The 22,204-nt window shown below is 39.1% G+C and overlaps 1 protein-coding gene across 5 annotated transcripts in view; it reads right to left on the minus strand.

The window, feature by feature from the left end:
* Nucleotides 1-276: 276 nt before the first annotated feature.
* LOC125250970 (phosphatase and actin regulator 1-like) overlaps nucleotides 277-22,204 on the minus strand; it is a 38,508-nt gene continuing 16,580 nt past the window's right edge. Inside the window, exons 1-13 of one of the 5 annotated variants that reach the window (XM_048163820.1) lie at nucleotides 18,889-19,159; nucleotides 16,535-16,681; nucleotides 12,129-12,284; nucleotides 11,934-12,038; nucleotides 11,292-11,489; nucleotides 9,122-9,320; nucleotides 6,699-6,877; nucleotides 6,127-6,283; nucleotides 5,985-6,040; nucleotides 4,371-4,432; nucleotides 4,142-4,282; nucleotides 3,380-3,456; nucleotides 277-1,527 (exon numbers count right to left, since the gene is read on the minus strand). In XM_048163820.1, coding sequence (XP_048019777.1) covers nucleotides 1,512-1,527; nucleotides 3,380-3,456; nucleotides 4,142-4,282; nucleotides 4,371-4,432; nucleotides 5,985-6,040; nucleotides 6,127-6,283; nucleotides 6,699-6,877; nucleotides 9,122-9,320; nucleotides 11,292-11,489; nucleotides 11,934-12,038; nucleotides 12,129-12,284; nucleotides 16,535-16,681; nucleotides 18,889-19,147 — 1,752 coding nt within the window. In that variant the 5' untranslated portion in view covers nucleotides 19,148-19,159 and the 3' untranslated portion in view covers nucleotides 277-1,511. Of the gene's footprint in view, nucleotides 1,528-3,379; nucleotides 3,457-4,141; nucleotides 4,283-4,370; nucleotides 4,433-5,984; nucleotides 6,041-6,126; nucleotides 6,284-6,698; nucleotides 6,878-9,121; nucleotides 9,321-11,291; nucleotides 11,490-11,933; nucleotides 12,039-12,128; nucleotides 12,285-16,534; nucleotides 16,685-18,888; nucleotides 19,160-22,204 lie in introns of those variants that run through there. The other 4 variants (XM_048163821.1, XM_048163818.1, XM_048163823.1 and 1 more) reach the window with 4 other exon arrangements.

Genomic DNA, 22,204 nt, shown 5'->3' on the forward strand with positions numbered 1-22,204 from the left:
ATTTTTCAGTATGTTTCTCTTTGTTTTAATAACAGCATTTTAATGTTTGTAGTGAAGATGTTCGTGTTATCCAGTGTGATTTCAGAATGTTTCAGTGAAGGTCACATGATCAAAGCCAATCTGCTCATACATTTGATTGACTCTTGGTTACACATTTCTAAAAATGACAATAAATAAAACACCTGGATGCTGCTGTAAACTAGGATTTGGATCTTTATAATTCTTGGTGTTCACACACACACACACACACACACACACACACACACACACACACAGTTGCTGTAAATAAGGTCAGTTTTATTGCTGAAATCTCTCGGCCGCCACTGACAGCTGTGTCACATGATGCTGGTCAGGACGGGGCGCTGCACCCTCGTATAAAGTCATGCAATTTCTACAAAGTTTTCAAAATCACAGCATTGTTAAAAAGATGATTTGGCTCCTTGAAAAGTTCAATCTTTCCACATGAGTTCAGTTCGGTGACGGATGTTTGTTTTTGTGCCTTAATGTTCAAGATTCCTACAACTAATATCATAATCTGGACTCAATCCTGATGCAAACAAACTGAAGTGTGTTCGGACTGGATTCTCCTGACAATCTCAGGGGATCAATAATTCAAACGAATCACAAATTAAATGAAAATACACTGAGCAAACTGTTAAAGTACAAGCAGAATATGATTGTAGCTTGAAAACAGAATCAAAGAAGACAATCTGAATGTTGATTTGTGGGTGAACTGTCCCTTCAAGCCTGTTACTGATCAGATTATAACTCACACTTCTGTCAGCATCTGAACCTGCTGTCCGCCATAATTCAACTGTGACGTTTATTAAAGGTGAATTCAGAGCAGAAATATGCATGACTGCGCTCAAATGACTTTCTAGTGTTTGATTCTACAATAAACAGTAAAAAGAGAGTTAAAATAATTTAACTTAAAAATAAATAATGTTAAAAAATGCTGCACAATCATAAAGATGATGACAATCAGGTCATGATGATGGATTCAAAACAGACAAAGATCAACAAAACAAAAGAAGAATGCAAACGATGAGAAGTTACTATAAAAACGGTATAAAATAACTCGATAAATGAGAAGATCATACACGAGTCAGTTCTCGAACGCACAATAAAATGCTTCATATAAACATCATGGACTCCAGTTTTCCCTGTGGATCGTGATCAGTCTCGCTATGAATGGATCTTGGAGTAAATGACGCGTGTGAAGCAGCAGGAAAACCCTGCAGACAGCAGCACAATGAATCTGTCACATGGATAGTCTGTAAAAGCGTTCGCTGGGCTCTCGTCTCACACATGAAGCCCACCGCGCGCGAATGCAGTCAGTGCAACAGTGAGCCCTGCTGGCAGGAAGTGCTTGAAAGTGCTGGACGTGCCGCCGCTCTCAGCCTGAGTATCAGCTCTCCTCCTCTGATGATGGACTGAAGGTGATGGATGGCCGCGGCGCCGCAGACGTCCGTCCGGCTGTTGACAGGAGCATCAGGCAGCGGCACTCTTCTCTACGGCCGATGAAACCTGAACAAACACAAACACACAGCGTAAGACATCTTCACCTGTGTTCATACTCTTCAGCCTCAATACAAATGATCACTGTAGAATTTATAGAAATACACAAATTAGGGCTGTCAAAGAAAATGAGCATCATCTGTTTGCCGGTGTTAAAAATTATTAATGCAATTAACACTGAATCCATCAGTGTATTACTGCCCTCCACAGGTCAAAGTTTGAACTAATTATTATATACTGGAAAAATCCTGGAATGTTTTAATCAATAACCTTAATTTCTTTTTGACTGAAGAAAGAAAGACATAAACATCTTGGATGACATGGGGGTGGGTAAATTATCAGGAAATTTTAATTTGAAAGTGAACTAATCCTTTAAATGGCTTTTCTGGGGTGAATATGATGTTACATGACATTGTTCTCAAGCTGTTTTATTGACGTCTTTCTGAGATTACATGAGATGGATTTCAGTAAGTTGTTCTTTATCTTCCAACATTTATTACTCACCCTCATGTGGTTTCACAACCGTAAGACCATTTTGATGAAATCTGATGGCTCAGTGAGGCCTGTATTGACAGCAAGATAATCAACACTTTCAATGCCCAGAAAGCTACTAAAGACGTATTTAAAACAGTTCATGTGACTACAGTGGTTCAACCTTAATGTTATAAAGCGACAAGAATACTTTTTGTGCACCAATTAAACAAAATAACGACTTTATTCAACAATATCTAGTGATGGCCGATCTCAAAACACTGCTTCTGAAGCTTTACGAATCTTTTGTTTTGAATCAGTGGTTCGGAGCACCAAAGTTGCTTGCTTACCTAGTCTGATGATTTTGATAGTGCTCCGTGGCTAGCTGTGTTGGAGAGATTTATAAAGAATGAAGTTGTGTTTATGAATTATACACAGATCCGGCTCTTGTCTCCGTGAGAAGAAATGATGGTAACTTTAACCACATTTAACAGTTAATACTGGCTTTACAAATATCACTAAAAATATCATGCCCTTGTCTATTTTTTGCTATGCCTTGAACATGAGCTGGCATATTAATACTGCTGCCCTTGTCTAATGCCTTGATGGGCTGGCATTGCAAATATTGGGGCGTACATATTAATGATCCCGACAGTTACGTAACAGTCAGTGTTATGTTGAGATTCGCCTGTTCTTCGGAGGTCTTTTAAACAAATGAGATTTATATAAGAAAGAGGAAACAATGGAGTTTGAGACTCACTGTATGTCATTTCCATGTACTGAACTCTTGTTATTCAACTATGCCAAGATAAATTCAATTTTTAATTCGAGGGCACCTTTAAGGTTGAACCACTGTAGTCACATGAACTGTTTTAAATATGTCTTTAGTAGCTTTCTAAGCATTGAAAGTGTTGATTATCTTGCTGTCAATGCAGGCCTCACTGAGCCATCAGATTTCATCAAAAATATCTTAATTTGTGTTCTGAAGATGAATGAAGGTCTTACAGGTGTGGAACAACATGAGGGTGAGTAATTAATGACAGAAATTCATTTTTTGGGTGAATGAACCCTTTAAGTATCAATGTCAGTTCATCAAAATAAGAATCAATCAAAACTGACATATTTTTAACCCAGTCCTATTTTTTAAGCCTATTAAAATTAGCTTTCAGTTATTCTGTGATATTGAATGGTTAATCACATTTCAACCCCAGAAATTAAGGAATAAATCAGTAGCAGTACTGTATCCTGTTCCTTGGATCGCCAATTTATCATGGTGGGGTGAGGCTTTGACTGTTGTGTGCTACAGTTCACAGTATCCGGCCTTCTGAGAGGCCCTAGATGGGGAAGATGAAGCTCGTGCACACGTGTGTCTGGTGTTGATGTGCTTCACCTGGTCAGATGGCGGCTGGACTCGTGCACCTCCATCTCATTGCTCTTGAAATCATTCAGCTCTTTCCTGATGGCGGCCTGCAGCGGCACACGCAAGAGTTCATTTACGATTACATTCATTCAGCAAACACTTACAAATGAGGCACACAACAAGCAATTCATCTTAAAGAGGCCGTAAACACAAGAAGTGCTAGAAAAAACGTTTTTTAGTACAAGATTTTACAGCGAGGAATGAAGGATAGTGAGGGCATTTTGTTAGTTCACGTTGGGATGTTTCAGTGCGGTTTAAATCCCTGTCGTGGTGATGAGGTTCGGTTATCCCTTCGTTTACATAATGGGGCATCATTGCATAACACAAGCTCAGAGTTTTCATCTGAACAGGTGCACGTGTCCCTCAATGTGACTCAAACTCAATCATGTTCATTAAAGCATGATTTCTCAGTGGACTAGACGTGATGGGTGACAGGTGACTCATCATCACTTCAGCTCAAACATGTTACTCACTATTATCCATTCACTTCGATTTACTTTTATATTACTCATCATTTCAGCAGCACGCAACACCAAAACTGTAATTTAAGTTTTGATTTAGCTGAAAAGAAAGAGCTACAAATAATGTTTAGTGAAGTTTTGTTCATGCATCGACTGAAAACATCACAGACTAAAGCATCTCAGTTCTTCAAACGAGAAAACGATATGGTCAACACATGATTTGGCCCTCCGAAACCAAAACACTCGTATGACCAGAGTCCTTCAAACTCGCCTTGTCGGCCGCAGTGAGTCGCGTCCAGGGTTTGTCCGTGCGTCTGTCGTAATCCTGAGCGTCCGCCACCTCCACGTAATCGTTGAAGCGGATGAGGATCTTGGCTCGCCGTAACTCCTCCACCGTGGGCCTCTGACTCAGCTGAAACACATTCACACAGGTTCAGACGCTGAGCGAGAGAGACACACACACACACACACTCACGCATGGCATCACGCTCCCATCATACCTTGCGTGAGAGTCGGCGTCTGATCTCTCTCTTCTCCTCCATCTGCTCCTGCTCATTACGAGCTGCGGGACAGAAAAAAAAATGTCTTCATGAGCAACAGACTGGAACACCGTGTCCTAATCAAACACGACACCACGACACGGGATAAAAGCCGTCTTTCCAATGTTGATCATAGTTTTTGTCCTAACCAGACGTGACTGATGGCGATACGCAAATATTCTATTTTAGAAACGTTTTTTTTTTTCTAAATATAAAATCTAATTAAAAATATTAACAATACCTATAATAGTCTATCAATGATAATCAAATAACAGTGTTTCAGTCACTCAGTATTTTTAATAATGATAAAAAGGTGTAATATTTATGAATTTGATCATGTTATCATCATTTGGTTGCGAGTGCAGTGCGCTTGCAGAGACTCCGCCCACACGCTCTTCTGATTGGCTGTGATTTTGGACTGATTTGGTTGCGAGTGCAGTGCGCTTATAGATAGACTCCGCCCAAACACTCTTCGGATTGGCTGATTTTGGATTGATTTTGTTGCGAGTGCAGTGCGTTTACAGAGACTCCGCCCACACGCTCTTCTGATTGGCTGATTTTGGATTGATTTTGTTGCAAGTGTAGTGCACTTACAGAGCGACTCCGCCCACACACTCTTCTGATTGGCTGATTTTGGATTGATTTTGTTGCAAGTGTAGTGCACTTACAGAGCGACTCCGCCCACACACTCTTATGATTGGCTGTGATTTTGGATTGATTTTGTTGCAAGTGTAGTGCACTTACAGAGAGACTCCGCCCACACGCTCTTCTGATTGGCTGTGATTTTGGATGGATTTTGTTGCAAGTGTAGTGCACTTACAGAGCGACTCCGCCCACACACTCTTCCGATTGGCTGATTTTAGATTGTTTTTGTTGCAAGTGTAGTGCACTTCCAGAGAGACTCCGCCCACACGCTCTTCTGATTGGCTGTGATTTTGGATTGATTTTGTTGCAAGTGTAGTGCACTTACAGAGAGACTCCGCCCACAGGCTCTTCTGATTAGCTGATTTTGGATTGATTTTGTTGCAAGTGTAGTGCACTTACAGAGAGACTCTGCCCACACGCTCTTCTGATTGGCTGATTTTGGATTGATTTTGTTGCAAGTGTAGTGCACTTACAGAGAGACTCCGCCCACACGCTCTTCTGATTGGCTGATTTTGGATTGATTTTGTTGCAAGTGTAGTGCACTTAAAGAGAGACTCCGCCCACACACTCTTATGATTGGCTGATTTTGGATTGATTTTGTTTGTGAGTGTAGTGCACTTACAGAGAGACTCCGCCCACACACTCTTCTGACTGGCTGTGATTTTGGATTGATTTGGTTGCGAGTGCAGTGCGCTTATAGAGAGACTCCGCCCACGCTCTCTTCTGATTGGCTGATTTTGGATTGATTTTGTTGCAAGTGTAGTGCACTTAAAGAGAGACTCCGCCCACACGCTCTTCTGATTGGCTGTGATTTTGGATTGATTTTGTTGCAAGTGTAGTGCACTTACAGAGCGACTGGACTCTTATCTCAGCGCGTCTGGTTAGGACACAGTGCAAGTGTCTCTCTGGCGATTAGTGAACATGACTCACGTTTGAGGATGTTCCTCTGCTCCAGCTCCTCAGCCGTGGGTCTCTGGCTCAGTCTCCTGTTGAACACACACACGTTCAGCTCCGACAAACACATGCGTTTTAAACTCAAACACGTTTTATATATACATGTGTGTGTGTGTACCGTGTGAGTTTGGTGCCGATGAGCTGTCTGGACTGCAGTCGCTCCTCGTCCGTCTGAACAGGTAAGATGTTCTTCTCCTGCAGTTCTCTCTGAGACGGCCTGTTACTCAGCTTGACTGCCAGAGAGTCCTTCCTCAAGATCTTCAGCGCCAGTGTGCCTACAAACACACACACGATAACTATACCAGCGTCCACACCAGCGGACGGTATCGCTCTTTTTATTCTAAGCATGTACTGCAGTTTTGTCGTCTGTCTCTTTAAATGCTCGACCTCTTTAAAGCGGGATGGATTCTGATTGTCGATGTTTTTATCGATCATCAGCTGGAAAAATTTGTTCTGAAAGTGATTCCAACAATACAGTTTCCCTGTCATTATCGTCATAGTTTTGCTGGAGACTTTGCTATTCTTTTACATTTAGAATGATTTCTAGAACAATATCTTATTGTTAATCATCTGTGACACAACGAGCTCCGACTGCTTCATTTCTAAATGAGAAGTAGGTCAAGCTAATCAATCTGCCATAACCCATCATTATAACCAGCCGACACAAACTGCTTTAGTTTCAGGACTAACTTGTAAAGACAGAATCGTCGTCCTCCTCCTCATCGTCATCCTCGTCCTGCTCTTCATCCTTATACATGCTGGGCAGATCCTCGTAGTCGGATTCGTTGGGGATGTTCTCTTTATCGTCGTCACAGTCGATCACCACCGCAGGGAGAGGAGAGCCGTACTGACCCGCGTGAACCGCAGAGCTGCCGGACCACAACACACCATCAGTCATGTGACACACATCAGCTGACATGCTGTAGAAAGTCACTTAACCCGTTGCCTTAAAATAAACTTCATTTCTGAGTTACACTGACAATTACAAGTTATTAAAACAATAAAAAATTGTATTGTGGTCACTTTTTATGTTGGAATAACTTAAGCTGATTAAATTGCAACTTAAAACTAACAAGTTTTGGTAACCCAAACTTTTGAGTTTACAGGACTTATTCTCAGCTACATGTACTATGTTGACTCCCAGAGTGCATTGCAACAGGAATAAATTAAGCAATTGCTTTGTTTTACTACTTTCTGGCTTTATATGACTTCAAAAAACATTTTAATGAATCAATAACAATTTATAAAGTCAACTTATGTGACATTTTCAGTTGTATTGTTGACAATTCAACAGTCAAGATGACTTTGGAAAACGAGTGAACACAACTAAAGAGAAAGATAACTGCAGTTATATGCAAGTATTCATGTGTATTCAAGTATTCATTTATTAGTAGGCAAAAAATATCTGAGATGACCTACTACTTCTGACTAGTACTTCCTACTACTCTAGTCACAAAGTAATTACTAATTCAAAAGCAGTACCTACTCAGAGAGTGTGTGATTTCAGACGCAGCCAGTCACTTGCTTAATTCCTGACTGAATCCGTGTTTTGAACAAATCAGTTGAGTGAATGATTCAATTACCCATTCATAGAGACAATGTTTTGCCACCAGCTGCTTTTAGTTTAATATTTAAATAAGTTTAAAAAAAATCAATTGTAATTTCAGTGAAAATGCATCTGAATGCTCCTTCAGATGTTTTTTTTCCCCAATACATATTTTAGTAATCAATAATCTGCATGAATTAGGTATCATTCGTAAGCTTAAACACTTAAAATTCCTCTTGTGAAAACAGATTTGAAATTGGACATTGTGTTACCATGGAAAATGTATTTTTAAACATTTTATTTGGCTCCTCCTAGTGGACGGTCTCATGTTTCACTGTTTCACAATTTAATGCAGGTTACAGAGTTTTTTTCTAATATTGATAAAACAGTTGGAAAGGTCTGAGACTCAAGGTTCCATATTTGGTCACCATTTTGTGACAGAAGTGAATGAAGATCAGATGGAATGTGGGTGTCGCCTGGTGGCTGTTTTTGGTAAAGCGCCTAAAAACACAGAAACCTCAACTTCAAATTTGGATCACAAGTAGGTTAGACATGTGGCTTTGATTTTATAGCAATTTTAGAGTGAAAAATGTTAGTGTTAAAAAACAAAATGTATATTTTGTATCAAATTAAAAACACATTTGCTTTACAGTAAACTTTTATACAGTTTCATTTTAAGTCTGTATTCAGAAGCATTCATTAATTATAGCCATTTAAGTTTAAATAGTGCATTTTCACATCTATACTCAAAAGTATAGATTTGACACAATGGCTAAATGTAAGAATTTGACAAAAGATGATGCACACATTTTATAAGGCTAGAAAAGAACTGCCCTTATAAAGATAAAAATGTCCCTGGAAATCATTTTTGCCACTACTGTGAACTAACCAATGCACAGAATATGAAAATCTTTGAGTCAGCTGACCATGACAGACCACACTCAGAAAAATATTCTCCAATTAAATATTCTCTAATTTTCCGTGACAAAATCACGGAAAATATGGAGATTGTTTCCTGTCAGTATGAGTAAATAAGAGTGGTTGTGTGTCTCCAGCCGTAATGTGTCTTCAGTACTGGGTCAGACCTCAGCAGCGCTGGTGAAGTGGGCCGTGAGTCTACGGTGAGCTGTAAGCTGGGTCAGTGAGGCACTGTGACCTCATTCACACACACTGGGAGCTTCATCTATTCTGAGCATTCCAAAATGCAAATGTTTTCATAACGACATGGCCGTATGTAGCCTATTTATATAAATGAAGACAAACTGATCAACATGATTCATATTCAAAATGGTAAGCGAGCGCTGCTTTGTTTACAGTGTGTATATTCAGACTCCTAAGCTGGAGAATCTCACGCAGCCAAAATGAGGATTGTCAGTAACGGTGTTCAGCCTTACATTGTTCAAACCGGAGTCGACACTGATGGAGAGACTCAGGAAGAAGTTTCAACTTTTAGAACATTTCTGAATGGTTAGTGGAAAAAATTATGTAGTTGATTCAACTCATCTCTTCCATCATAACCTGCAGTGGTTTCAGCAGTATTGTGAGCTCTGTGTACAAGCACACGCACCTCTCCAGTCTCTGCATGGCGAGCGCCAGCGTCTTCTGCAGCTCGTCGATGATGCGGCTGGACTGGTGAACGCCGCCATACTGCAGCTGCAGCGGGTGACCGTACTGGCTGAACGAGGAGGAGGAGGAGGTGGGCGGCACATAGATCATGACCTTCTTGGGAGGTAGAGGAGGAGACGGCTTTCCCTGCAGACATGAGTCTGGACACAACAGAGACAGACAGCTCACATCTACATCATGAAATCTAAAGAAAACTAGGAACATAATTCTCATTTTAATGCACCATTATAATGATAGAGCAACTTCCACCAACATGTTTCATTCAAACATATAAACAGCTATTAGGGCCAATTCGATACCATCTATCGGCATACTTGGGTGCGGATACGATATGTATTGAGATTTTTAAAAATTGCAATTCTTGTGATTCGATATTGCAATGTATTGTGTTTTTTTTCTGTTTTTTTTTTTTAACACTAGACCATAGGGAAAAGTTGAATCATACACTTATATAGACTGTACATGATGTATAAGATGAGTCATATTTACTTTTATTTCAGAAGTGTCATTCATTACAGTAGGCTACTATGTTCTCTTAAAGGGTTAGTTCACCCAAAAATGAAAATTATGTCATTAATTACTCGCCCTCATGCCGTTCCACACCCGTAAGACCTTCATTCATCTTCAGAACACAAATTAAGATATTTTTGATGAAATCCGATGGCTCAGTGAGGCCTGCATAGGGAGCGATGACATTTCCTCTCTCAAGATCCATTAATGTACTAAAAACATATTTAAATTAGTTCATGTCAGTACAGTGGTTCAATATTAAGATTTCAAAACACTGCTTCAGGAAGCTTCGGAGCATAATGAATCAGCGTATCGAAACAGCGTGTCGAATCAGCTGTTCTGAGTGCCAAAGTCACGTGATTTCAGCAGTTTGGCGGTTTGACACGCAATCCGAATCATGATTCGACACAAAAGATTCATAACGCTTCGATGCTTCCTGAAGCAGTGTTTTGAAATCGGCCATCACTATATAAGTCGTTATTTTGTTTTTGTTTTTTTGGCGCACCAAAAATATTCTCGTCGCTTAATAATATTAATATTGAACCACTGTACTCACATGAGCCGATTTAAATGTTTTTAGTACATTAATGGATCTTGAGAGAGGAAATGTCATTGCTGGCTATGCAGGCCTCACTGAGCCATCGGATTTCATCAAAAATATCTTAATTTGTGTTCTGAAGATGAATGAAGGTCTTACTGGTGTGGAACGAAATGAGGGTGAGTAATAAATGACATTATTTTCATTTTGGGTGAACTAACCCTTTAAATAAACGATTCAATGACAAATACATTTTAACAGTCATTTGTCGCCAGTCATTATTTGAAGCACCTTTTCAAAAGGTGATAACTGATCGCTACCAGAGACATCAGTGTTTATATTTGAACTATAAACATTTATCCCACTATGATAATTTGAACTATTGTATCACAGAAATAACAATGGCTCTCTCTGGATCGGAGGCAGCACTAACACAGATCTGAATGTTGCGATATGATTTTGTCAAAGGTTAAATAGATGAATTGTTGTCATTTAGGAATAAGAACATGTGGGTGTTTGATTTGAGATCACAATCTTTTAAAGATTAGCTCTACTGTCTTATCTCTCTCAGCATTGATATCTGACACAAAGTGTATAAGAGAAGCGCTTTTTAGTGCATTTACTATATTAATATTCATGAAGTGAGACATCGCTATTAAAGGTTACAGCGCTTCTCCCACACATCCCACCAGAACCGTTTTCAGAACAGTTTAAATCTATTTGTGGCGGTCAATGTTGATATTGTGGAGGGCCGCACAAATAAATCAATGAAAAGCTGGATAGTCTCACATCACTTTCTCTCGTCCGCTTGAAAGGGATTTTACAAAAGAAGGTAACTTCTGTCCAACTCGTCTATAAGCAAGAACTAAAATAGAGTAATTTAATTCGATTTAATACTGATTCTTTAATTAACATTAACAAAAAAAATCACATTAATTAGGTGAATCGATTTATTCTCCAAGCCCTTATAGCTATTTTAGTTCCTTTCACTCCACAACATATCCTCTAAAATTAAAGAAGAAGGTTTCATTTTTGAATGTTTTAAATTTTAAATGTGTGTCACCTGTGCTGTGATTGGTCAGTCTGGAGAAGGGCTTCGGTGGCAGAGCGGGAGGCTGTTTATGGATGAGCTGAGGTTTGGCGGGGGGTTCCTGAAGGTCACCATGGAAGGTGATGGTTTTCTTGGGAGGAAGCGTTAGAGACTTGAGTGTGTTGTCCTGAGCACATACTCCATCCAGAGACGCACGGAAGTCCATGGCGGCTGAAACAAGAGTTTCAAAACTATATATGAGGAAGAAGAGCATCACTCCCATGAGAAACTAACGTCCTACTAACTTTGAGAGGGAACAGGACGAGCACTGAGCTGGACGCAGCAGAACAAAGCACATTATTCAGCTCATGAAGCGCTTCATTATCTGAGCTAAGCTCATTAAAAAGAGCCGTTAGCTAAAGCAGCCCTTTCATGCTATTTCAGCGCTTTTATGTGCTTTAATCATCTTGACATAGTGAGGTAGAAACACACAACATCTGAATCCAAATCATCACGTGACTCTTACTGCAGGACTGAGCTGATGTCCTTCAGTAACCCTGTGCTGAGCTTTACATGACCCATTTTTACAATATCAGCATCAGATATCGGTTTTGTAATGTTTTATTGTTTCCTGTCAGGAAACAATAAAAGTGTTGATGAGACACACACACTCACCGGTCCTCTGTCTGTCTGTGAGCTCTGATGTCCGGTCACAGTCTGACCCTGATGGCAGCCCGTTCTCCAGCCGGCCGTCCTGCATCATTCCCGGGACCCTGGAGTCTGACGGAGCACAAACAGTTTCCCGAGGTCAACTTTTATTTCTAAAATCGAGTCATTTGGGAGAGATCTGAAGTAACTACTGATAGCAACCTTTCTCAAAGATCTCCTTCAGCACTCCTCGCTTGATCAGCTCCTCTCGGCTCTGACGCACAGACATCTTCCTCTCCAGCGCTGGAAACACAGATGAAGAGCGTGAGATGAACATCACGTCTGACGAGAGACCTTCTGAGGAGCCACTGCGACCATCTGTGTGAAGAGAGCTCTGATTATCTGATCCCACACCCAGACGTGAATGACTCCTCAGATCATGTGTGTGGTTGAGGAGAGTCAGCTGATGCTTTACTAAGTCATCACATGCACCGTTTTCATCTGCTGGACCAGAAAACAGTACAAAGATCTCAGTAACTGTGATCCCTATGCAGTGAATACTACAGTGCATCCACTGAAAATCAAATCAAAGTATGTGATATGATATGTTGCTGGCTGATCTAGAGTCAGTATGGGTCATGTGAGGTTTTACAGTACAGTCCAAAAGTTTGGAACCACTAAGATTTTTAATGTTTTTAAAAGAAGTTTCGTCTGCTCACCAAGGCTACATTTATTTAATTAAAAATACAGTAAAAAACAGTAATATTGTGAAATATTATTACAATTTAAAATAACTGTGTACTATTTAAATATATTTGACAAAGTAATTTATTCCTGTGATGCAAAGCTGAATTTTCAGCATCATTACTCCAGTCTTCAGTGTCACATGATCCTTCAGAAATCATTCTAATATGCTGATTTGCTGCTCAAGAAACATTTATGATTATTTTCAATGTTGAAAACAGTTGTGTACATTTTTTTTTCAGGATTCCTTGATGAATAGAAAGTTCAAAAGAACAGCATTTATCTGAAATACAAAGCTTCTGTAGCATTATACACTACCGTTCAAAAGTTTGGGGTCAGTAAGAATTTTTATTTTTATTTTTTTGAAAAGAAATTAAAGAAATTAATACTTTTATTCAGCAAGGATGCATTAAATCAATCAAAAGTGGCAGTAAAGACATTTATAATGTTACAAAAGATTAGATTTCAGATAAAAACTGTTCTTTTGAACTTTCTATTCATCAAATAATCCTGAAAAAAATATTGTACACAAATATTTTGTACAATTGTACACATTAAATGTTTCTTGAGCAGCAGATCAGCATATTAAAATGATTTCTGAAGGATCATGTGACACTGAAGACTGGAGTAATGATGCTGAAAATTCAGCTTTGCATCACAGGAATAAATTACTTTGTGAAATATATTCAAATAGAAAACAGTTATTTTAAATTGTAATAATATTTCACAATATTACTGTTTTTTACTGTATTTTTAATTAAATAAATGTAGCCTTGGTGAGCAGACGAAACTTCTTTTAAAAACATTAAAAAACTTTTGGACTGTACTGTACATGCTTTAATCTAGACTACACTGATCAATAACACATATGCAAACTTTTTAAAAATATTTTGTCTAAAGGATAAACTGTTTCAGGGTTGAAGAAGCAGATGTTTTCAAATCTTGAGCTCAGCAGCTCCTGAACGCTGACTGGGATTCTGGGAATCTATCATTATTTAAATATTCTAATAAATTGTCACAATGCATACATTTACATAGAACATTTGATTCTGCATTTTACATTAATGACACACTTGATCATTTTACCCCAATCATTTCTCAGTTTTGTGCTATAACAACTAAATCTGCATGCGTTTTCATTTATTTCTCCTAATATTAGATTGACGACGCATTATCATTCTGCGCACTGTTTTGACTGGTTTCACGTTCCTCTCGCCACTCGTGTCAGTCTGTTTCAGAAGTGACTCCAGTATTCACATCATTTACTGGATTCACTCCAGTTTGAACGCAGATGAAACTGCAGGAGCACTGCACACAGATCAGTCGGCCTGGATTTCAGAAATCAATTTGCTGCCAGACGTAAACATGTCTATCGTACATCCCCTATTGAAAGGACCTCATTTTGACCCCGCCGTGCATAACAACTATTGCCTATCTCTAAACTTACTTTCATTTCAAAGGTTTTGGAAAAAGTTGCAGTTTACTTCATACCTGGATACTTTTAATATTCCAGACCCATTGCAATCTGGTTTTAGAGCATTGCATAGCACTGAATAACGATTCTGGGTCTTCTGCTATCCTGATTCTTTTAGATTTGAGTGCCGCATTTGACAGCATCGATCACAATATTCATCTCAAACGTCTTCAGTATGTTATTGGAGTCCAGGGTCTAGCTTTACAGTGGTTTGCCTCCTAAATGACCCTTCGCAAAGACCCGCCTCCCTTAGTTACTGTTGCTTTGTCGACAAGCCATGGCGCTGTCACGCAACACGCAGTGAAAAATACGAAAAGAGGACACTGACAACACATCGACAGACAAGACAGAGCAGGTTACTTATGATATTAAACAAAGTCCTAGCTTTCAAATTTTTTAAAGAAATTTGAACAATAAAAACCGTTTTGTGGCTCTTTAATGTGTCGTGACGGATTGCTTTAGCGCCGGCTCGCGAACCGATCATCTCTTCCTACTAGTTTATTAATAGCATCAAATAAACATGAATGAACATCAGAAGGAATGTTGTTTAAAACGCAGAAAGATGTAAATACACACATTTTTCAAGTTCAAGTCCACCGAGGTTAATCTTCTAACTCCTGACTGCTTTGGCGGATTCGGTGTTATGATTGGTTAGATCGCTTGTCAATCAAACTCTAGGCGAAGGGTCAATTAAAGGGGAGGATTTTCTCTGTAAACATCGGGTCATTCACTTCACCCTCCACGTCTATCCACTGTGGTGTTTCACACAAGAGAACACGACAGCGAACACAACTCATTTGCAGCCACTTCCATTTTTTAGGGATGCTCCGATCGACCGTCCACAGATTGGTATCAGCCAATAATCACATTCTCACTTGATCGGTGAGGATTTTCTCAAGAACTACTCATCATGTTATGTTGTGCGATTTACTACGGTTTACTAATGTTTTACAAAGTTACAAAGCAGAATGTGGAGCAAAAGCCTCATCAGTATACCATTTACATGAGATTTTTTTACGGTTTTACATCATCAAATTGCGATCGGTTCATTAAATCAGCCAAATTTAGTGACACTGACATACTGCTTGGCTAAAGCTATAGGACTTCTGGGATTTGATCGAGTCGCAATCATGACGCAGTGTTTTCCAACGACATTTGAAAGTTCAACCAATGGAAACCAGATCTCGGGTATGGTGGGTGGGCAGGGATGAAGTATCGAGACCAATCAGACACTGTTTTACAGCTTGGATTGGATCGATCGCTCAGATTGACAGGTCTTAATTTAGCATGCGCTATAGAATAGAAGCCACAGCTAAAACTGATCATCACTCATCAACCAGGATCTTATTACTTGTTACTTATTCTATGTAATTATAAATATTTTTATGATTTGTGGCGTTTACACATGTAAGCAGTTCTTATATTCAGTAAAACACGTTTGAAGGTTTTTGGACTTTTGATAAAAAGGCTGCCATGGTTTCAAATGCCATAATGTTTGATTGCTTTGAGATATCAACACAAAATTTGGCCCAGATGCAGTTGACATGATTGTGAACAAGTCCATACTTCATTTTATGACCTGTCATATATATATACTTTCTAACAGTCATTATGTCAAGCAAGAATAATAAAATAAATCAATAAATTGCATACATTTTTCTGGGGTTTTCTCGGCAGTGTTGTAACATAAGAACCTCCAAACATGATCAAAATAAACTTTCTTCAAAATTTGAAAGGTTTTCAATCAAAGAGACCATATACTTGAGGATACCTTATTATAAGCCATTACTTTTAAGTATGCCACATGAAATCACATGAAATCATTAAAAATGCCTTCAGGGTGTAAGGGGTTAAGAGTGACCGTCAGCAGAGCTTACATATCGCCTACATAAAGCTAGAATGATCGGGATCTGCATAAATCCTGATCGGAGCATCCATAATATTTTTATTACAGATTTTACACCAATTTGCCAGGAAGTGACGATTTTGTTCTCTTGAATACATGGGGTGGAAACAGAAACACTGCTTTATTCATAAATGTTTTATGCCTTATTCCAATTTTGTCATAATTTGCATCTTTGGATGGAAACATAATGACTAACAAAAGACAAAACACACAAAAAACGACTTCTGAAATATATTTGCTGTTCTTGGCAGATGCAGCATTTTGCAGATGTTATATAAACCCAATCTTTTGCATGACTGACAGCTTTCCTGTAGCTCAAACAACTGAGCATTACTCTAGCAACACCAAGGTCATGGGTTCAATTCCCAGTGAATGTGTCAACTTTCAAATCAAACTTATTCCTTGAATGCAACACAAGTCACTTTGGATACGAGCGTCTGTCCAATACTTGAATGTAAATTGTATTATTCATGTATTTTATACCGAATATATTAAAGTGTTTACCTGTTGACCTCTGCTTGAACTTCTCGCTCTTGTTCTTCCTCCACTTCCAGGGCTTGAAGAGGCGTCCCAGAGTGGCGAACTTGCTCCTGCAGTGGACGGGCGGCACCAGGGACTCGGAGCGCATGGAGGCCAATTTCTCCACCTCCTCTGCTGTGGAGGAACACAGAGGCTCAAAATGGTGCAGCTTCACTCCATTTCTGCTTCAGCCTGTAAACTGTTTCTCTACGGACCGTGCATTGTGTGCCATTTCTGTGCTTACTGGAAGCGTTTAAACTGCAGCACGTGTAATGCAGGAACAGAAGTAGGTCAAATACAATGGTGACGCACAGTCCCTACTGACACACATCACACACACTTATACGAGAGCAGACAGTATCATCACAGCTCAACCTGAGCGTATGAAGACCAGGGTCATGTGAACATGTGATGAGCTGCGATGAAGGACATGTTTCCAGCACGTGCTGATCACAGGGGTATTTATAGCTCCACCCTAATCATATTAACACACGTGTGACGTAAATTAATCAAAGAGGAATTAAATGGAGAGGATTAAACCAGCGGATTTAATATGATGTCACATTTTCTCATGGTCTGACTGTATGATCTGCACTAAAAGAGCTCAAAACGACACTACAAAACCATAACAATCACATTATAGCCAATGAAGCTGACTAGAAAAACAGCCCTAAACAGAAGCCTTTCACATTAAAGTCATGTGGTCTGGCCTTTTTTAAAGTTGAACTGTTTGATGGTGACACAAAGACATTCATCTTAAAGTCACCATGAAACCAAAATGGACAATTCTTGTTTTTTATGGAATATTGCAGTATTTATTATAAATTATTTATCCGTTCCTCGTAATCTTGAATCAGAATAACGTCTTGCAGACGTATGACCTGTCACTCACATGAGATCCACCAATAGCAAACCACAACCATCCAATCAATTCCCCACGAACAAAATCAAGCCCCGCCCTACATTTGTAGTGACAAATTGGGACCCACCCAGAAATCCCCCCCATGCGATCCCATTGGTTCAAATTGCTTTTAATAATTACTCTCTTTAGCATCTGATTACAATTCCTACAAAATCTTATGATAAATGTTGTTTCAACTACATTATAATAACATTTATGTCTGTATTAGTTAGCTTATTTACTAGCATAGCATACCTTGATAGCTTAATTTATACATGCATTTTCACGTACCCTACATGTATTCACAATCATCTTTAATGTAATTATGTGTTAAATTAAGCATTAAATGTCCAAATATTTCAGTTATAAATAAAACAAATTAAAGATGTTCAATTATACGTTTAATAGGCTATTATTATTATTATTTATTAGCAGTTAATCCAGTGTAAGAAATTGCGTTCAGTTGCACTAATTTGTTCTCTTACACATTATATAGTAAGCTATATGCGTGCTTTAAATTAATATAATGCGTATATACTTCGGATAATTTGTGGAGACCCGATTTCGAGTCATGACACCGTTTCACTCGGATATACGTCACAATAGAGACGACTAAAGGTGCTTCCGAAATCGTGTACTAAGTATGTACATGTGAATTTGAGCTTACTTCGTGACCGTCAAAAAGTATGTTATATAATATAAATGGGGATAGTATGAATGTAATCTATATCCGCCATCTTGTCTTTATCACGTGACCCACCGGCATCAGTTACGTCACCTCAACTCCATTCCTAAATCCAGGTACTTTTCGCCTACTGTTTTCCCGAATATTATGAATTCGGACATACTACTCTGTTGGCGTAGTGTTTTTTGCATACTATATAGTCGAGAAGTATTCGATTTCGGACACGCTTTGTATCAACTTCCGTTCTATTTCATGTGGACTTTAACCTCAGAATAGCATTGTTCGCACATCCTGATTTACTGTTTGTCGCGATCCCGCGATTTTTCTTTAGTCTGAATTTTTTTTGACAATTGACAATGACTGAGTAGACCAATGAAATCAGCTGTGGGCGGGGTTTGCTGGTTTGAAAAATAAATCACACTAAATATATGTCTATACAGAGAGACCAACAACTGAAAAATAGCAAAAACGAATCCACTTTTGGCACGTTTACACATGACAACTGAAGATTCAGATCCAACTATCCAACTTGACACGCCTTATTAAAAACGCAACGCTCGTGGCGCTATACGCGACGCACGTGTACATGAATACAGCAGAAGCCGAACGCAAGACCGCGTCCTGGTGAACGCGACGCAACATCTCATCAGGTATAACGCACATATGCATTCTGCTGTAGCCAAACAATTAAACCAGAGTGACAGCGTTCTAGTTTTGACGCGCTAAACGCATGAACGCGCGCTGTTTACTCACCGTCCTGCGCGTGGCTGCCGCGGCTGCAGTTGCTGCATATGTGTTTGATCTCCTTGCCAATGTGGCAGTGAATCATAAAGGGCATGTTGTTGTGATGCTGCTGCTGCTGCTGCTGTGGATTCTTATTCTCCTTCCTGTAATTCAGAGACATCATCCTGGCCAGGCTGAAGCCCTTGTTCTTCGGCTTCTCCATCCCCTTCCCCGCAGGCGCGTTGTTGCCCCAGATGCCGTGCATGACTGTATGATCCACCACAGACATGATGGTGGAGATGATGATGATGGTGATGATGAGCGCGTATCTGAGCAGGACTGAGCGCGCGCTCTGAGAATCAAGCTCGGCGGAGGCGCGCAGTCAGTGTACGCCGGTCATTACGCCCCCTCTAGACTACACACTGGAACTGCAGGCAGAGCCATCAGGTGCAGTGCAGGACTGTGTCTTAAATCACAGTAAGTTTGATGCACAGCCAATGAAACGCTGCAGTGATGTCGAGCTCACATGTGAGTATCACACACACACACACACGTTACCAGCTGGATTAGTGAAGCCACTGCGACGTTTGGCTCCACACAAATACACAAACATGTTCAGCATAATAGTCCGACTCCTACTGTTTCTGCAGTATGTGAAGTCTCAGTATGCATTTGCTGAACTGTGCAGTAAACAACACACTACTGTATCCCACAGTGCAATGTACTTGACCTGACCTTCAATTTCCAGTGTGATGAATGAACTGGAAATTATATTTTAATATTTTTGTAAGTATTATTTGAGCACCATAAGTGAAGACATTTTACACAAAACAATAAAAATGCTAAATATTCTGATCTATTGTTTTAATTAAACATATGTAATGAGCTCATGTGACATCAATGTTGCATATTACTTTGAAACATTTGTAAAATTGTAGTATTTAACATTAACAAGCAGATTGTTGCTGAAGCACTTAAAAAAATGAAAGTATGAAAACAGTTTAAATTTTACTGTAATTCAAATGTACTGAACTTTTTTTAATTTTATATTAAATATAAATAATTTTTACTCTAAAACGGATATAAAATCAAAGCCATATGTCTAACCAAGTTGTGTTCTAAATCCGAAGTTATCACAAAAATTAAAGTCCCCATGAGATTTTGTTTAGGTGTTTTACCAAAATTAGCCACTGGGTGTCATTCCATTGACCTTTTTTTTTTTTTTTTTTTTTTTTTTTATGCATTCTCCTGCAACAAAATTAATAAATTTCTGTCCAAATATAAATCACAAAACTATGGAGCCCCGGATATGACATGCAGGAAAAAAATAGTAGGCTAAATTGTGCGCACGATTTCATTCCCTCAATTTACTAAAACGTGCGCGCGATTTACTATTTCATTCCCTCGATTTATAAATCATGCACATGATTTATAAATCGAGGGAACGAATTAGTAAATCGTGCGCACAAATTAGAAAATCGTGTGCACAAATTAGTAAATCGAGGGAACGAATTAGTAAATCATACGCACGATTTAATTTTTTTTCTTGCATGTCGTGCAGTGCTCCATAAAAAACAGATGCCAAATAGGGAAGCTTGAGATTTAAGCCTTTCCGATGATATGTGTTTTGTCAAGATTAAAAAAAAGTTGACTATAAAGTAGTTAAAATAAATTTTGTAATATAAAACATGACAACGCCCACTAGGGGGAGTAGCCCGCTAAAAGAATTTAAAGTACTGTATCCATAATAACAAAATGTCCAATTTCAAAATGGTTTTCACAGGATGAATGCATTCGAATGATACCTAATTTATTATGATTACTACAATATGTGACACAAAAAAAGGGGCAATAAAATAAAAACCGCACCAGGCGGTGACAGTTAAGGGGTTAAAGTTGTGATGAAACAGAAGTCGTTACAGATCACCATCTTGTGACCTACAACAGATTATCGACACAGAATAAACGTGGTGGAGGAATGATTCTTTGTGCTTGGTTGTTGATTGGATGTTGAGATGTGGGTGTGGCCATCAAGAGTGTATGCAGATGAGTGTGAGCTAGCAGAGGCGGGGATTAAGCGCACTAATGATAGGAGAATCCTGCATACGTCACTAGAGAGAAGACTGACGCTTTACCAGATATGATTAAACATTATGAGGTCACAAAAACCCCGTCAGGTTGTAGCATATTGTTTAAGTGACAATAAAATGACAGTAAATGTTGTTAAAAGACAATAAAAGTCTCGATTGCCAGTCTTGGTCACCGTTTATACCTTTCGTCAGTGTGTGTGTGCAGTAGATCTCATCGTCAGAGACACACAAGCTGCACTGAAGAGGTGCTAAATGCCACATAAGCACATCCTCAGAAAAATAAAATCAGCCCATCCATGACTCAACAAAACCTGCAGAGCATGAAGGCATGATTCACCGCTGAGTCACCGTCTCGTACATCTACATGAGCTCTTCAGAGATTTCAGCAAAAGGCTGCTTTCAATGCAGGGACGTCAGCGGCTGAACCCTGACTGTCCACGCATGCAGACGAAGAGATTTAATCGCAGTTAATTACATGCATTACTGTTTTTTCAAATGTCAGAGTCTGGTGCACTAGTAAGGTGCCTATGCTGGCAGTATTTTGAGGCTTCATGGGTGTGTGCTGTTCCTGAAGGTTGGCTGTAGTGTCACCGCGATACTGGAATTTCTAATCTCAAAAAAGATGCCTAAAAAATATAGATATTTGATACCATTGGGAAAAATCGCCACAGCATTGACTAAGTCTACATGTGCAGATTGTGCACTTAGAAGGACTTAATCGCAGTAAGATGTTTACAAGTCATGAGCAAACCTCTTCACTGCCGTTTACATGTAATTTTCATTATACTGATTATTCACTAAGATTTGTGGTAATTTTTCACATTTATACGGATCCCCGCACAAGACATGCAGGAAAAAAAATAGTAGGCTAAATTGTGCTCACGATTTAGCATATCGAGGAAACAAAATAGTAAATAGTGCTCACAATTTAGCATATCGAGGGAACAAAATAGTAAATCGTGCTCATGATTTAGCAAATCGAGGGAACAAAACAATAAATAGAGTGCATGATTTAACAAATCTAGGGAACGAAATAGTAAATAGTGCGCACAATTTAGCAAATCAGGAGAACAAAATAGTAAATCGTGCTCATGATTTAGCATATCGAGGGAACGAAATAGTAAATAGTGCGCACAATTTAGTAAATCAAGGGAACAAAATAGTGAATTGTGCACAAGATTTAGCAAATCGAGGGAACGAATTAGTAAATTGTGCTCACGATTTAGCATATCGAGGAAACAAAATAGTAAATAGTG

This window comes from Megalobrama amblycephala, linkage group LG17 (genome assembly GCF_018812025.1).
Source record: "Megalobrama amblycephala isolate DHTTF-2021 linkage group LG17, ASM1881202v1, whole genome shotgun sequence".
NCBI lineage: Eukaryota > Metazoa > Chordata > Actinopteri > Cypriniformes > Xenocyprididae > Megalobrama > Megalobrama amblycephala.